General features: G+C 42.7%; 1 protein-coding gene across 1 annotated transcript in view; it reads right to left on the minus strand.

Annotated features, from left to right (window-relative positions):
* The window catches only part of LOC124717243 (CWF19-like protein 2), a 186,068-nt gene extending 170,093 nt beyond the window's left edge, over positions 1-15,975 (minus strand). Inside the window, exon 1 of the mRNA XM_047244045.1 lies at positions 15,680-15,975. Coding sequence (XP_047100001.1) covers positions 15,680-15,766 — 87 coding nt within the window. The 5' untranslated portion in view covers positions 15,767-15,975. The remainder of the gene's footprint in view (positions 1-15,679) is intronic.
* Positions 15,976-17,759: the final 1,784 nt, after the last annotated feature.

The following is a 17,759-nucleotide window of genomic DNA, read 5'->3' on the forward strand; positions in this document are numbered from 1 at the left end:
ACATTGCAAGCCCAGATTATAGGGAGGATGATGAAAAATTTTTCTGGTTTGTTTTTCCTTCATTTGATTCACAGGACCAGGACTACACATTGACATGTAGGACACTAAAACTTCCAGTAATCGTCACATGCAGTTTGTTTTGGATTGACCTTAAGAGACTTTAAGAGTCTCACAATAAACCTGTGATGTCAAGGTACCTTCACACACGTTACTCTCATGAAATTTGCTGTCAAAATTCCTTTAAGATCCCAAAAAACAGTAATGTCAATTGAACTATTTGGGCTCATTGGACAGTTTCTCAGTTTCTGAGTTCACATACTGTGCTCATGTCTCATCCCCTATCATAATTCTGTTCAGCGATTTCTCTAGCTCTTTATGGGAGCACTGAAGGCATACTGAGGCCAAACACATTATTTCAGTTATGTCAACATTGACTAGACATTCTGGTATCCATTGCACACAAAATTTATGTGACAATGTTGAAAGGAGGTTGTCCTTAAAATCTGAGGCACGTTTTCAGAAAGTTTGGAAATTATGAGCCGATACATTGCATGCAAAATTTTTTCATCGTGCTGCACAAGTCACGTTTGAATGTTTTCCTCAACCACTTTTGTCACGCACATCTGTGCGAGCAGCCTAAAATTTCCTCACAACACTATCACTTCTAACCCCAACCCCCTACATGACACAACTCACACTGGATTTTCAGCAGCATTGACTCCTCCTGCTTGCAAGTAGTGAATGATAAAAAGAACTCTGCAACTGGTGGGAGAGACTGTAATATCATCCTTCAACTGCTTGCTAACCTACACACTGGTGAACACAACACAGAGATAACTGACGTAACATTACCTTCAAAGTCTACTTTTATAATTACACAAGCACCATGAAGCTATAAGCATTTGTTAATTTTTAACAGCCAATCAGCCATTAATTTACCAGTTATCCTCAGAGAGCGTACAGCATTTAGCTGAACTAAATTTGGAAATTTTCTCATAAACATCTGAGTACAAAATGTTCTGTCCCCTCGTCGCCTATAAATGAGCAAGCATGTGTACAAATAACTTTAACTTCAATAATAATTAAATGGGACAGTAGTAGTCTAGTAAGTTGTTATTTATACATAGATTATATCCTACACATGTCCACAATTTTGTTTTGTATTTTTATTATTTGTTTGGGGTACTCTGTGGTGGGAATGCGGCAGATGAAGTTTGACAGCAAAAATCTCATCACAGCAGGTGCTACACGGTGCTAACAATGATGCACGAAGTGCCAAAAAGAACCTCTGAGTATGTAACCCCTATGAGTGTGAAAAACAACTATACTAACCAAACCCACTTTATTTATGTAAAATGTTTAATTAGTACCAGCTCAACTACTGCTAAAACCAGATTTTCGGATTTATTGTAATAAAAGTTCTTCAGCACTCAGAAATGAAAGAATAATTTTAATCAATGAGGAAAGAAGACTAAGAAATCCCAGATTCACTAATCACGTGGATTTGAATATTAAAAATGTTGAAAGCAAAGTTGCAGTAACCTGAAAATGGATTTAAAAAGTAAAAGTCTGTCTTTAATGTATATTACCACAGATGTTTTAGAAAACCTGGAAAGGAGAAAGCAAATACACTAAGACAGAAAAGAAGCAAACCACAAAGAAATTATTCAAATGAATTGGAAATCTGTAGATGTGATGTACATGTACAGAAAAACAAATGATTACAATTTCAAAAAAATGGACAATTTATTCAAGAAAAATCCTAGTCTTGTTACAAATTTTCATTTGTCGCTTCAGTTTGTATATATACGAGGTCTGGAACTTAAATAGTGGCAACTATTTATTCACAACCAATACAAAAAGAGTTTCATGTTTGCACCTGTTACTGCCTTTCAAAGTAGTCACCAGTGTTGAGTAGAACACGTTGCTAGCCATGTGGAAGGTGTAGTATACTGTTAGCAGAGCCTGTTCTGTCGATGGCGGGAATGGAGCGGTCTATTGCCTGTCGAATTTCTGGAACAGTTCTGAAGCGAATGCCACGAAGTGGCTCCTTCATCTTCGGAATCAAATCAAAGTCACAAGGACAGTTCCATCGACCGAACAGAGCAGCCATAGCTTGCGCTGTATGCACCCGTGCATTGTTGTGGAAAATGATGGTTGGGTTGCGCAGAAAGTGTAGCCGCTTCTTTCGCAAAGGTGGTCGCAGCTGCTGCTCCAAAAATGAACAGTAATATTGTGCACTGACAGTCTGCCGTGGAGGAACGTAATGCGTTAGGATAACACCATCACAGTCGTACACGAAAATCACCATAACTTTCACCACATTGGGGCTCTGACGCACTTTCGTGTTTCGCAGCGACCAATAATGACCCCATTCATTGGATTGGCATTTCAGTTTTGGTTCATAAGATGTGGCCCACATCTCATCCAGTGTTACGATACAGCGTAAAAAAGCTTCTCCTTCGCATTCACAGTTCTCCAAGTCCGCCTGAGCAGTGTCGTAATGCATCCATTTCTGCAATTCGTTCAAGTCATGCAGAAGCCTTCATGATGCTATTTTTCGCATGCCCAGGCGTTCCTTCAGGATGCGAAGCACAGTCGTATGCGCTAATCCGGTTTCGTGGGTGAGCTCACGAATCGTATGGCGTCGATCACTGTCCACTAACGGAGCAACAGCACGCATTACTTCTTCAGATATGCTAGGATGACCTGCCCGATGCACGTCTGCCACAGTTTGCCGACGTTCGTTGAAGGCTTTTACCCAATGTGCCACTGTTCTGTACGGCAATGCCGATTCCCCATACGCCTCTTGAAGACACTGTCATGCTGTACAACCTGCGGCATATTCGATCTTAATCCAAATCCGTTGTTCCTGTTTTGGAAACATAGTGACACCATTATGTTAGACCGCTCACTCACAAGTGACTGCGTTTCCCTCGATTATGCGTGCACCGGTGACGTGGGACGGGCGAGTCCATTTGCTCAGAGGTAAGGTATGTATGTCAACAATGTGTGCTATCAGCAACAATAGTGGATTCCATTGCATAGTGTCTCCACAGCAGTGTTGCCACTATTTAAGTTCCAACCTACATACATATGGATGTTTTAGACTTGCAAACGTCTCTGGAACCATTTAGTTGCATTCGATTAAACCACCCATGCCTGGGTTTCAGGCAGGAAGCCCCATTTTATTTGATGCCGAGGCATTATTTCAATACAGCTGCGGAGACTCTGCAATGCTGTTTGATTTTAGGGGAATACGATGTGGTGTCACCGCCAGACACCACACTTGCTAGGTGGTAGCTTAAATCGGCCGCGGTCCATTTAGTACATGTCGGACCCGCGTGTCGCCACTGTGTGATCGCAGACCGAGCGCCACCACAAGGCAGGTCTCGAGATACGATATAGCACTCGCCCCAGTTGTACGACGACATTGCTAGCGACTACACTGACGAAGCCTTTCTCTCATTTGCCGAGAGACAGTTAGAATAGCCTTCAGCTAAGTCCATGGCTACGACCTAGCAAGGCGCCATTAGCCTTACATAGTTTGATAGTTATCGTATGAAATGTCTCATCAAGAATGTTGTAAACCAAAGGACGATATAAAAGTTAAGTATAGCAGCTACGTACTTTTCTTGCTACCATTCACTACTTATCCTGTTCCAGAATTCACGCCCGTCTGCATTAGTTAGCGTGCATTTCGGCCTCCTCTATCTACAAGGTGTTGGCACATTTGCCAACACATCATTGGCGACGAGGGAAACGTGTTCTTTCTAATTGCTTACAGTTACTTGTGTCATGGCTTCGCCACAATCTCCAGATGTACTGTCCGAATTTTATCGCTTGCAGAATCAGCAGACGCAGGCGTTATTGGATGCCCTGGGACAGCTCGTCCAGGGTCAACGTGCCATTCAAACCGATGCGGCAGCCGCCGCTTCGCCGCTACCGCAGCCACAACATGCAGTTGCACCGCCTTTTAGGCACTACGATCCAGCGCACGAATCATGGACTGAGTGGTCACGCCAGTTTGGATTTCATCTCGCCGCCTACAGAATTCAAGGTAACGAGCGGCAGCCTCACTTATTGTCTTGTGTCGGCGTGCAAACGTACCGTGTGATAGTGAAATTGTTTCCCCGACGCGACGTAGCAACTCTATCCTACGAAGAAATTTTGTCGGCATTGGACGCCTATTTCAAAGAAACAGTTAATGTAGTTGCAAAGAGGTATACTTTCTTTCGTACAAAACGTACGGCCGGTCAAACTAATCGGGAGTGGGTTGCAACTTTGCAAGGCCTTAGTAGGGATTGTGCGTTTGAATGTGACTGTGGCCTTCCTTATTCAGATACTATGGTGCGTGATGCAATTGCACAGAACGTTTCTGATGTTCGCATACGGGAACAGATATTGAAACTAGTCAATCCCTCCCTTCAACATGTGATAGACATATTGGATAGACAAGACACGCTTGACTTTGCTCAGGAATCTTTTGAAACTTCGCCAGCGGTGTGTAACATTAACCGGCCCGCCGGGCGCGCTGCGCGGCCCGGTAAACTGCCCTCGCACACGTCAGCGCAGCTGCCGCCACGCTCTAAACCAGGTGTGCCGCGACAGCATACAAATACAGTGAAATCATGCCCGCGGTGTGGAACTAGACATTCGCGTGACACTTGCCCGTCACGCCAAGCTATTTGTTTTTACTGTAATAAGAAAGGACATGTCCAAAGTGTTTGCCAGAAAAAGCTCCGATCAGACAATCACAACCATTCCAGGCCCATTGCTTCGCGCCGGAATCGAACCAAGGACACTCAGGCTCGTGGACCTTCCCCCATGGACATTCATGTAGTTACTTCCACTTCGTCCAGTGCCACTTTCTCTAACAGTGACTGTGTTCGTCCCACAAACAGTGTGCGTCAATGTCGCCGGAAATCACGTCAATTAGCAAGTGATGCTGTACCTGTATCAGTTCAAATTGCACGAGACAGTCGCTCTTGTCGTCAGCAGGACAATAAACTTTTTGTAGATTTGGACTTTACTGGCAAGGTCATACCATTCCAGCTCGATACCGGAGCTGCAGTTTCACTGCTCAATCACGACACGTACAAACAACTGGGCAAACCTCCATTGCGTGCCGCAAATGTTCAGCTAAATACATATTCAGGACAGCATATAATTGTGTTAGGACAGTGCACTCTTCTTGCAACATATAAGGGACAAACAAAACTTGTGTCATTTTACGTTCTTCGTTCTTCTACTGCAGTGAACTTGTTTGGTTTCGATTTATTTCAGTTGTTTAACATGTCTATAGTAAATCAGGTCCTATCAGTGAATCAGACTGTGCCTTCCGACAGTGTTTCTCGTCTATGTGAAGAATTTGCAGACATTTTTGCACCGGGCTTAGGTTGCGCTAAGAACTATGAAGCGCATTTGGAACTGAAAGTAAACGCGCAACCGAAATTTTTCAGAGTGCGCAATGTTCCTCACGCATTGCGTGATGGGGTCGCAAGAACATTACACGATTTAGAATCACAAGGTGTGAGTGAATGTGCGCAATGCCTCTTCTATTTCAGCTCTGCTTCATCGCTTACGCCGTACAGGTGTTCCGTTTCTCTGGACGACGGAATGCGAACGCGCTGTTCGCCAGTTGAAATCGGCGTTGCTTTCTAATACTTGCCTTACGCCATTAGATCCCCAGAAACCCCTTTTGTTGATGGTAGATGCATCGGCATTCGGGATCGGTGCTGTGCTTGCGCACAAAGTTGGTTCGCATGATCGCCCTATTGCCTTTGCGTCAAAATTGCTCTCGTCTGCGCAAAGAAATTATTCACAGATAGAGAAAGAAGCTTTGGCTCTCGTGTTTGGTGTTACTAAGTTCCATGATTTCTTGTATGGTCGTCACTTTACCATCATCACAGACCACAAACCTTTGACGTCGCTTTTCCATCTGAACAAGCCTGTACCTCCGCGTACAGCGCAGAAATTCATTTGCTGGTCTATTTTCCTCTCGCAGTACCGCTACGATATATTGTATCGGTCCACTGCTAAGCACGGAAACGCCGATGCATTGTCCCGTTTGCCTGTTGCTGAGGATAAAGCATTCGATTCTTCCGAACTTGCTTGCATGTTCATTGATTCGGAAACCGATGAAGTGGTCGAATCGTTTCCGATTGATTTTCGTCGTGTTGCTACTGCCACAGCTGCTGACCCTGTCCTTGCTACCGTTGTGCGTTTTGTTACTACGCAATGGCCTTTGTCAAAGTCTTGGATCGAGGATCCGTTGGTTCGCCGATTTTTTGCTCATAAGGAGAGACTTTTTGTTCGAAGTGGTGTTTTGTTGTTGCGTTCTGATAATGATCAGTCCAGAGTCGTGGTCCCACGTTCGTTACAGTCCTCTGTCTTACGGCTTCTTCACCAAGGACATTGGGGTATCGTGCGAACGAAACAACTTGCTCGTCAGCACTGTACTTGGTTCGGAATCAATGCTGCGATTACGAATATGTGTTCTTCTTGCATGGCGTGTGCCGAACAACAATCCGCACCGCCGCGGAAAGTCTTTGCATGGCCAAAAGCCACTTCCCCTTGGCAACGCTTGCACATAGATTTTGCTGGTCCATTCTGGAATGCTCGATGGTTGGTTCTGGTAGATGCCTTCAGTAATTTTCCTTTTGTTGGCCGGATGTCTTCCACGACGTCCTCTGCCACCATCCAAGCGTTGTTTGCTATCTTTTGTATTGAAGGTCTTCCGCAGACTATTGTTTCCGACAATGGCCCACAATTCATGTCCGCAGAATTTCAGTCATTCTGCCAGGCCAATGGTATTCAACATCTGACATCCGCGCCGTTTTCGCCTCAGTCAAACGGTGCCGCTGAACGATTGGTCCGGACTTTCAAGTCACAGATGTTGAAGTTGAAAGAGTCGCATTCTCGGGAGGACGCGTTGTTGCTCTTTTTGTCATCGTATCGCTCTCAGCACCGAGATGGTCGCTCGCTGGCTGAGTTGCTCCACGGTCGTCCTCATCGAACCTTGATGTCTTTGCTGCACCCGCCGCATCAGGTTCCTGTGCAGCGGCAGACTTCTGCTTTTGCTCCAGGCGACGTTGTATTTTATCGCAACTATCGAGGTTAACGGCGTTGGCTCGCAGGGCGCATTCTTCGCTGCCTCGGCCGCGCGATGTATTTGGTTTTGGGGGCCTCTGGTGAGGTGCGTCGGCATCTCAATCAGCTGCGCCTCTGTCGTCGCACAGGTTCTGCCGCTCCCCGTCTGCTTTCAGCGACGGTGCCGTCCGGTCAGCGCCCTGGGGACCCATCTACTGGCTCGCCTCATCCCCAGGTGTTACCGATGATGCCTTCCATTTCGCCCCATGGCGACGCGCCGCCGCAGCCGCCGCCTGTTTTCCCGTCGGCGCTGCCCGCATTCGACGCTTCGCTGCAGCCACCAAGCGCCTCCCTGGGTCACGCGCCGCCGATCGCGTCCCGTGACCAGCTGTCCTCCGCCATGGAACTCTTGCCCGCTCCGGACCACATGACGTCATCGCGCGTCGGGTACCCCGACGCAATGGAGGTCGACCCTTCGGCCCCTCCTGTCTCATTACGGGCGCATACACCGCATGTTGACGTGCACCCTGGACTAGGTTTTCAGGCGTTTCCTAGCTCCCCTCGGACCGAATGGCCGGGTGCGGGTGGCACAGCCTCGCCTGTTGTTAGGCTCCCCACCTCATCGCATACGTCAACATGGGGTCCTCCCCACGGCGGGCGGAAGCCTTATCACACGACCGTTCGCCGATTTGCGGGGGAGGAATGTGGTGTCACCGACAGACACCACACTTGCTAGGTGGTAGCTTAAATCGGCCGCGGTCCATTTAGTACATGTCGGACCCGCGTGTCGCCACTGTGTGATCGCAGACCGAGCGCCACCACAAGGCAGGTCTCGAGATACGATATAGCACTCGCACCAGTTGTACGACGACATTGCTAGCGACTACACTGACGAAGCCTTTCTCTCATTTGCCGAGAGACAGTTAGAATAGCCTTCAGCTAAGTCCATGGCTACGAACTAGCAAGGCGCCCTTTGCCTTACATAGTTTGATAGTTATCGTATGAAGTGTCTCATCAAGAACGTTGTAAACCAAAGGACGATATAAAAGTTAAGTATAGCAGCTACGTACTTTTCTTGCTACCATTCACTACTTATCCTGTTCCAGAATTCACGCCCGTCTGCATTAGTTAGCGTGCATTTCGGCCTCCTCTATCTACAAGGTGTTGGCACATTTGCCAACACATCATACGAAGTGGGCTGAGATGTGACGGGAATATAGATTGACGAGGAAGATGTGCTACGGCAGTCTGTGCAGTCAAGCAAAGCCACTGTGCCCGGGTGGTATAGTGGTTAGTGCATCTTCCGACTGAGCAGGAGACCTGGATTTGAATCCGACCTCGGTACAAATTTCAATCATTGCTTCAGTCTGCATATAGACATCCTAGGTGTCTGAGACTTGAAAAGGTCTCTTAACCACACAAACTGGCCAAGTCAGTATCACGTCGGTCCACATCGGGCCGTTATGCAAGCAGTTATTAGGCTCGGCATTGATTGACTGAGTTGTTGGATATCTTTCTGGGGGATATCATCCCAACCTCACTGGCCGAGGCAGGATTTGGCAACAACAAAAAAAAAAAAAAAAGAGTAGAAACTCTCACCATGTGCACGGGGGTGAAATGTTCCCGTGTTGACCTGACCGTAGGATCGATTACATGCGTGCAGATCAGGGGGAGCACTGTGCTATACCGGCAACATTCACATGGCCTTCCATTGAAGGAACCATGACAGCTGTGAGCTACATAACGTTATGTACCATCTGCATTCCTTCGTGCCCCATGTTCTTTCTGATGGCGAAGGAATCTTCCTGCGAGATAACTGTCCATGTCACAAGGCCTTAACTGTGCTACAGTGGTTAGAGGAGCACGACAGTGAACTGATGTAGATGTCGTGACCGCAAAATTCTCTCTATATGCTATCGAGCACCAGTTCCGTGCTCAAAAACCACTTGCCTGTAATTTACAGAAACTGCATAACACGTGCATATAAATCTGATGGCACATCGCTTTGGAAATCTATCGAGGGCTTGTCAGATCCGTGCCACACTGCGTTCCACACAAAATTATCTTTGGAAAAATAAATTAGTGATACTGATGTGGCACAACAGGAGATCCTCTCGTCTGTCGTGCACTTCACAGCAGTTTGCTGAGTATGGACGTACATGTAGAATATTGACTGCTCTGTGGTGTTCTAGAGGAATGTCAGTTACTACTTTTGCCTGAAAAAGTTTTAATTAGTATCGTGCACTGAAACAGTTTAGCTGAAGTGCCCTCATACTATTTCTCAAAAATCCCCTCAATACCTAAGTATACTTCTAATAATTCAGAAAGAGTCCATGTAAATCAGAAACATTCAGTTAAGTGTTTTCTGGTCATATTTCAAGCAAATGATTTGAGATACTGCTTGCCTAACACCACAACCACCTGCCGCAGCTCGTGGTCGTGCGGTAGCTTTCTCGCTTCCCGCACCCGGGTTCGATTCCCGGCGGGGTCAGGGATTTTCTCTGCCTCGTGATGCCTGGGTGTTGTGTGATGTCCTTAGGTTAGTTAGGTTTAAGTAGTTCTAAGTTCTAGGGGACTGATGACCATAGATGTTAAGTCCCATAGTGCTCAGAGCCATTTGAACCACTACCACCACCACCACCACAACCACCTGACATCCACAGCAAGCCCCCTTCTTGACTACTTTCTGCATTACCATTGTCAGCTACAGCCTGCACATCAATGCAGCTCTTGCATTTTTTTGTAATGTCATCTACACGACTTCCATCAGATCGTTGTCTCGGTCTTTTGTTGTCTCTTAGAATCCAGCTAATGACTTCACTGGTCCACCTACCATCGATTCAACTGGTTAACTGCCATGCCTACATCAATTTCATTTTCATTAATGTCATATAATTAAGACTTCCACTCCAGTGTGTTCCTTAACACAACTGATTGCTTTCCCTTTGCTGATGAAGCAAGTATTATAATTAAGCCCAAATGTGTAACTTTAACACATGAAAAGGTAAATAATTATTTCTCAAAAATTAAGGAAGGAAGAAGGAAGATTATAGCATAATATTCCATCAACAATGAGATGATTAGAGCTGGAGCACAAGCTCAGATTAGAGATGGATGGAGGAGGAAATTGGCCATGTCTGTTCAAAGCAACCATCCCAGCATTTGCCTTGAGTGGTTCATGGAAATCGTGATAAACCTAAAGTTAGATGGTTGGACAGGGATTTGAACCACTGTCCTCCAAAATGTGAGTGCAGTGTGCTAGCCAGAGTGCCATCTCACTCAGTCTCAAAAATGAATAGCAGGTTTTCTGCAACTGAACTCTAAACACAGTACATTCAATTCAATACTGCACATGACCTGATCACACAATTAGAATATACCAACAACAAATAATAAGGAGGGTAGACAATTAAGACAATTATGTTTTCATACTGATGAAAACTTAAAACAGGAAAATCCATACAGAAGATCTGCTGAAAGTTCAGGTTCAGCTATTTTTGCCATAAGAATAATTGCGAACTTTGGGTATGAAGAAGTCAGAAAGTTAACATTTTTTGCATATTTTCATTCATTGATGTCTTGGGATTAATATTCTGCCATATCGAAAACATGGAATTTCTTCACAGCATATACAATGGCCAAATCTTCTCTATCTGAGAGTACCTAGTTTCAGCAGGAGCTCAGGATTTTTTAGACACATAAGTAATAGGCCGTTCGAAGCCATCAGAATATCTACGAGCCAGTACTGCCCCAATCTGTACTATGAAGCGTCCATCACAAGGACCAAGTGAGACCCGGCTGGTACGTCAGTAAGCAAGTTGCAGACTGCAGAATGATCTTAAGGGTGAAAAACACAGTTTCACAACACGGCAACCATAGAAACTGAGTCCCTTTGCACAGCAACGCACGTAACAGGTGAGAGACTGTTGCTGTCCCAGGCAAAAATTTATGGAAGTACCAGACTTTGCCTAGAAAAACCTGAAGTTCCTTGACCGACACAGGGTGGGGAAGTAACACAACAGCATAAATATGTTAGTGCAGGGGTCCGAGACCATCGTGAGAAACTTCAAACCAAAGATAAACAACAGAAGGTTTAAAAAAAAAAAGAAAAAGGAGTGTGGAGATTTTGTAAATGTTCCTCTGTGGAGGCACCATAAGCTAAAATGTCATCCAAATAGTTTGCACAACACGGCACAGATGCTGTAAGTTGTTCAAAGAAATTCTGAAAAATGGCAGCACTGGCAACTCTAAAAGGCAACTGCAAGTACGGATACAGTCCAAAAGGGGTATTGACATCCCAAAGGAGGATATTGACGCACTGTGACTCGGTACCTAACGAGAGTTGTAAATAGGCACCTGACAAGTCAATTTTTGAGAAATATTGACCACCTGATAACTTCGCAAAGAGTTTGTCAAGGCATGGTATTGGGTACGAAGCCACTACAGATGAGTTCACAGAAACTTTAAAATTGCTGCAGAGGCGCAACGGGCCTAACAGTTTCTTTACTATATCTCACTAAGAGATAGATCATTCACTTGATGCAACAGGCCAAACAAAATTGAATTCTGTGACGCGATCTAATTCATCTTTGACATGTTCCCTAAGTAACACTGGAACCAAATGTGCCTCGAAAAACCAAGGCTGAGCAGAAGGTTTCATGGTAATCTGTGCTGGAAAATTGTTGGCACAACCCAATCCAGGAAAGAAGAAAGAGAAAGAATCAGAACATAACGCATCCAACTATGTATGTGACACTTGCTCACACACTAAATTCACTTAATCTGAAATGGTAAAACCACACAACTTACAAGCATCTACTCCAAAAAGATCCTCCACTAATGTGTTATCTACAACAAGAAATTTAAATGACCAGACTACTGACTTGTAGGTCACTGGGACGGAGAACTGGACGTGAATAGGAATACTCTGTTTACTGTAATTTACTAACTTTCGTGACACATAGAGAAGCAGAGGGCAGCCGAAAGCCATACAAGTTTGTGAGTTTAACAAGGTTACCAAAGGTCTTGTATCTACTTGTATATGCAGAACTTCACAAAAAAAAGCTTGTTTGGCACAACGGAAATAGCTGATACAATGTTTATGATCATATATGCATCAGGATCATTGTGTTGAATTTTTGCATCACAAACAGAAGCAAATGTGACCTTTTTTGTTGCAATTATGACAAGCAGCCCAGCGTTTTCGGTAGTCTGGGCACTCGTGGTTAATGAAACAATCAGAGCAGGACAGAAATATGGTATGTGTACTTTGCTGTTTAGTAGCCTGTTTAGTTCATTGGTGCAGCTGCTGCTGGGAGCGAGGTCAGGTGTCTTGATGCTATGATTGTGTGCAGACTGTCATGATCATGTCTTCCCCCTGTGAAATATCTGAAGCTTGGTGTGGAGGAGACCATCTGCTAACATGAGAAGAAATGGAGGACCAACCAGAGTCGTAATTAGGTAAAGTACAACATGACCAATAGACTGAATACAACTTTATTCTGCAAAAGCATTAACTTGAAGACGGTATTTAAGTAACACTAAGCACGAACCAATTATGTACACAAAGAGTTGTAGCAATACACATAAAGAACTGAGGCAAGCATAGCTCGGCTAGCCTTACATAGGCTATACCGAAAATAATCTTTGCATGAATAGTATTTGCCAATAACAACTGCTTATATTTTGTAAAAAAAAGTTCCTTATGATGATCACATATATGTATATATAAATCATGTAATTGCATTAATGAATGAACACTACAAAATATTGTCACTGGGATATGCTATCGAACATTGCTTATGAGTAACTGAAAATCACAGATTCATAAAACTCTACAATGTACACTGTAAGTAACTTATTATAAGAAATATGTGCCTTTTATGTAATACAGTTACCACTGATGATGGACAATGCCCGAAACTAATATGGTGAAATAAAATACTACCAGAAAGTAGCTTTTGTCGAAAATTAATTAGTAAGATGACATATTTACAATTTCTACAAGCTGCAATTTCTCCCTAACAACTCCTTCATCGTCACCAAGGCAGAAATGGTCAATATTAGAGGAAAAAACCATAAATGGCCTGCATGTAGTCATATTAATATTATTTGTTTTAGTTGTATGTTGAGTGTTCTATGTTTGTTTTGTTAACGCATTTCACATCATAATGTTTATTCTGAGTGAGTATGATAAATGGAACAAGTAACTAACTAACCATTCAACTAAAGAAATAATGCATGAAGGTTAGTCAATAAATGAAAAAAAGTTCTAAATTGTTGTGTGTTTATGTCCAGGAACAACATTTTCAATAATTTTCAGCAACCAGCAAACTTGGTTTCACTTTAAACAGAATCTGAAAGACTTTCTGACAGGCAACTCCTTCTACTCTATAGAAAAATATCTTAACAGGACTGTTAGACCAGCTTAAATAAAAATGTGAGCTAGACTTCAGTTTTGACAGCATCTGGTCAAAAGTCAAGATTACATATTTTATGTATGATAAATTTATTAAAAGTGCATAACTATGTTTCATTCTGCCAGGGTAAAAACCTGTAAAAATTAGCAGTTCCACAACAACATAACATATTTTGACAATCAGGGCAGTGAGAATTATATTCAGATGTTTTATGTTTTTTATTTTAGATTTTCTGACTTGTTACACACCCATGAGAGTCATCTCATTTTTGGATCTATGGAACAAAAACTGAATCTAATCTAATCTCACTAATCCCAACTGCTAAGATCCAGAACTGGAAGACACATGTATCATATCATCTTAAATGTCTACATCTATGCTACAGATAGTATCACATTCTGAAGATGAAAATGTCACAAAGTGGATTTACTTCTTATAGGCCTATTTTCATTTACTAATGCCTTATGGGATCATATTCTGGAGTAATGTGACATTGTGGAAGAAAGTATTTCTTGCAGAGAACTGTGTAATATGGTGACAAGGCACACTGACAACAGTCTCACACTACAAGCTACCCCAACCCGCTTCTCTCCATAGCCCACTGAACAACTTTCTGCAATCATCTTTTTTTCTTTTTTTTAAAAGGAAAGTCCCAGTCTCCCTGTCACAAGTCAAGGTGACTGAAAACTTCATATTCCACTCTCCCCCTCTCTCTCACACCATTTTCAATCTCCCATTTATTTATTTTGGCATCTGGCCAGTTGTTACCTTCAAATAGCCCAATATGAGAACTCATCAAATGGTTCTGTGAGTGCACAGCTGAAATTCTACAACTTCTCAAAAGTTTATATAGGCTACACAGAATGCAAACAGTTCTAAACTGACAACACGTCAAAGTATACTCAGTTATTCTGTGCCGCATATGCTTTCTTTCTCAGTTCATGTAACTGGAAACTTCCAATAGGGCTGCAGGAATAGTTTCACTGATACAGATTCTCCTTGCCTGCTCTTACATTCCATGACGTTGTTGGCAGTTTGATGAAGTTAGTCATAGCAGGTATACAGTATCCAAAGAGAATCGCTGAATCTGATGATTTCTTTTGGCTGAAGGTATGAATTGGGTACATTTGTTATCAATATAGAGTGTGCCACAATAACTCTGACTGGTCTGGTTATCATGAATTTTGATGTTGGTTACAGATGTTTGTATTTCTTTGGTGACTGGAAAAAAATTAGGTGTGCTGACAGACTGACTTGTAGCAGAGCCTGAAGTGTCAATTACATTGGAATCTGACAATCTCGATATGTGTTGGCGAAGTGAATGAACATAAATGAAAGAAAACTATACATGTTGACAGACTGACCTACAGCATGTCCAGAGGCCTAGATTGGTCCACAGTTACAACTCTGGTGGGAGGCAAACGTTCACTATAATGTGATGTAGGCTAATTGGAAGAGCATTTCACGGCTGCCCTATGATAGGCTGTGAGGGAGAGATATGAGCGCTGCTCCAAGCTTAGGTGAGAGGCGAGAGCTGCAAGGACAGGCAGTATGATTACCAAATGGGAGGGAACCTGGCCATTTGTGTTTTGAGTCTTAAAGTTTTACTTTCAGAACGGCACGTCCCATTATGGAACACAGGAGTATGCAAGCACTGTCGCTGTACAGGTAATCCTGCACGCACATAATGTGATAGCCCAAGGGAGCTGAGAGTCGCACTGTCAGCTGCACACTCACAATCCAAGGGTGTTAAGATACCATCACAATGCGAAAGGTTGGCGCAGAAGCATGGTAGAGTTTGGAGAGGGTTTTTTTGTGGTTAGAATGGTTAAATTCACATGGATTCCTACTATCTATGTAGTGAGCAACTTCAGACGCATAATATGAGAACATTTATTCTAATCCCCTTGTGAGAGTAAAGGGTCGAATAATCACTCATGTTAATATTCGTGAGACAGCCGCGAAGATTTCATGTTGACATTTGTTAGCTTCGCGAACTCACAACCATCACACTGTTCTACAGTGAATACTACAAATAGTAGTAAATTTATGTGGTTGATTGTAAAATACGATTTTATTTGTTTTTAATTAGTATGCGTCTTCACAGTCAAACTTCCATCGGATATCGCATTATCCGCAAATTCTACGGGAACCAGCAACTACTATACCTTCTTTAAAGCTCTTTCTCTCGCCGTCCGTAATTCCTCTCGTCGCTTATTGCTCTCTCGTTCACTACTGAAATTTATCAGAGACATCTTCCAATTACAGCCTACTACAACCCCGTCACTCGGTTGTTTTGATTTTATGTTTCTATCGGCATACAAACATTACGCGCAACTCGAAAACAAAACAAATAGCTCAAAGTTCATAAGATCTAAAGATAAAACTACACCCAGACTGAGTCGTCACTTCAAATGATAACTCCAAACACAACATATCATAGTCTAACATGAGATATCACAGTCGAATCACAGTCGCGACACTCACTGCTGTTAATGTTGTTACCGTTTGACAGCTGGAGCAACACTAGCGCTTCAAGCGACGAGAAAGGAGAACTTTAGATGCGCCGTAAGCATAATGCTAGTTTTTCATCCTTTCCTATGTGAATTACGAAAAAGTTGAATTATTTTATTGCCTCCAAGAGCTTGTGTAATACCAGAAGATATAGATGTTTCTGAAAAGACTTCAAAGAGAAGCGCAAGTAGGGATAAAAATCATAAATCCAGTGGCAGGCTACAACACATTCGTGAAAAAACGCTTACGACATTGGGTAGAAATTTAGCTTACCACGTTGATATCAAAAGAATATAAACACACTGATTTACATATAAGACGTATACCTCTACGTGCAAAAGGGATCGACACCCCTTTTGTTGTTCCGTAGGCCTACTGTTTTTTAGTCATTGTCGTCTGTTACCACAAGTACGACCTTATAGCTTACATGATATAAATTTGTAATTGTTTTTGCCCAAATATTTTATTCAGATTGTTCACTGATATTTTTTACATAATATGTTGTTATTCATATTTTTTCTGTATGTAACATGTGACAAATCCCATATCACTGTACATGATAAAACGGGTGCTCAATAAATCAAATCAAATCTTTATATTACGGTAATCTAAGTGGGACAAGCAACTGTCAAATAGTGGGAGAAATATGGTGTGCATGTTAGCTCCAAATCCTCTAAGCCAATAACACTTTCAGAAGTTACGATAACACATTCACTAGTTCATCAATATCGGAGAAATGCTGTACCCTCTACTATAAATGGTGGACACACGCTTTTGAAAGATAAGAATAACTGTGCTTGATCTAACCACTTCATTGTCAATACAGGTCTGTGTTGACGATTCTTATAAATCTGGCACTGACATATGGAGAGTTGAACTGGCTGCTTCTGTGCCATAAGAGTGTTTTACAGCTGTAGATGAACTGCCGAAACTTTGTGGCAGTTTGGTCTTCACCGTCAGTCGAGGTGGCTTATTTGGGATGTCAAACAGGGTGGGTATTGCATTCCTCACAAGTTTATTATTGTTTGCTTTCTTGAATAGGTTTTGTTCGCAGTATAGGTAAACCAGGTCTTTTTTTTTCACAAGATCTTCTCGTTTGCTCTTCACTAGCCATTTTATGCTCATAAAACGAAACATTGATCATTAATACACATGTAGTTTGTAAGCGAATCCTAGCATTACGGTTTAGTAACGTGATGGTATATAGCTGTCAGGGCCCTTAGGAAACCTAAAAAAAAAAAAAGACAGATGTGGTATCTTCTTCTTGATGTTGCTGCAGTTTATTGCACTACAGAAGCTCCCATTTGTAAAATCGATTATACAAACCAAAATTTAAAAAAAAAATACTGTTTGGTTTCGCTTTCATAATCGCACCGAAATCAACAATTTTACTTCCTGGCCGCTTGGTGCACTGGTGCTCCAGTAGGCAACAAATCGAGGCAAAGTGTCGCGACTGTTGTGTTAGACTGCGTTATGAATTGTGAATTCTTATTTATTAGTTTTTATAACATATATTTTTAATCATTTGATGAAAATAAAGAGGGAAAATCCAAAATTTGCATAAATCTTCACATTAAGTGTAAAAGTTGCTGATAAAAGACCGCTAATATAAACATGGTTCTATTATAGATAATAATTATAATAGATACACATTGCTCAAATTATTAATACGACCCACAGAATTTCTTCCACCCTATTATAGCATTTCTCCCATCAGAAGTCCTGCAGTCTTGA

The sequence above is a fragment of the Schistocerca piceifrons genome, chromosome 9, assembly GCF_021461385.2.
Source record: "Schistocerca piceifrons isolate TAMUIC-IGC-003096 chromosome 9, iqSchPice1.1, whole genome shotgun sequence".
Classification (NCBI taxonomy): domain Eukaryota; kingdom Metazoa; phylum Arthropoda; class Insecta; order Orthoptera; family Acrididae; genus Schistocerca; species Schistocerca piceifrons.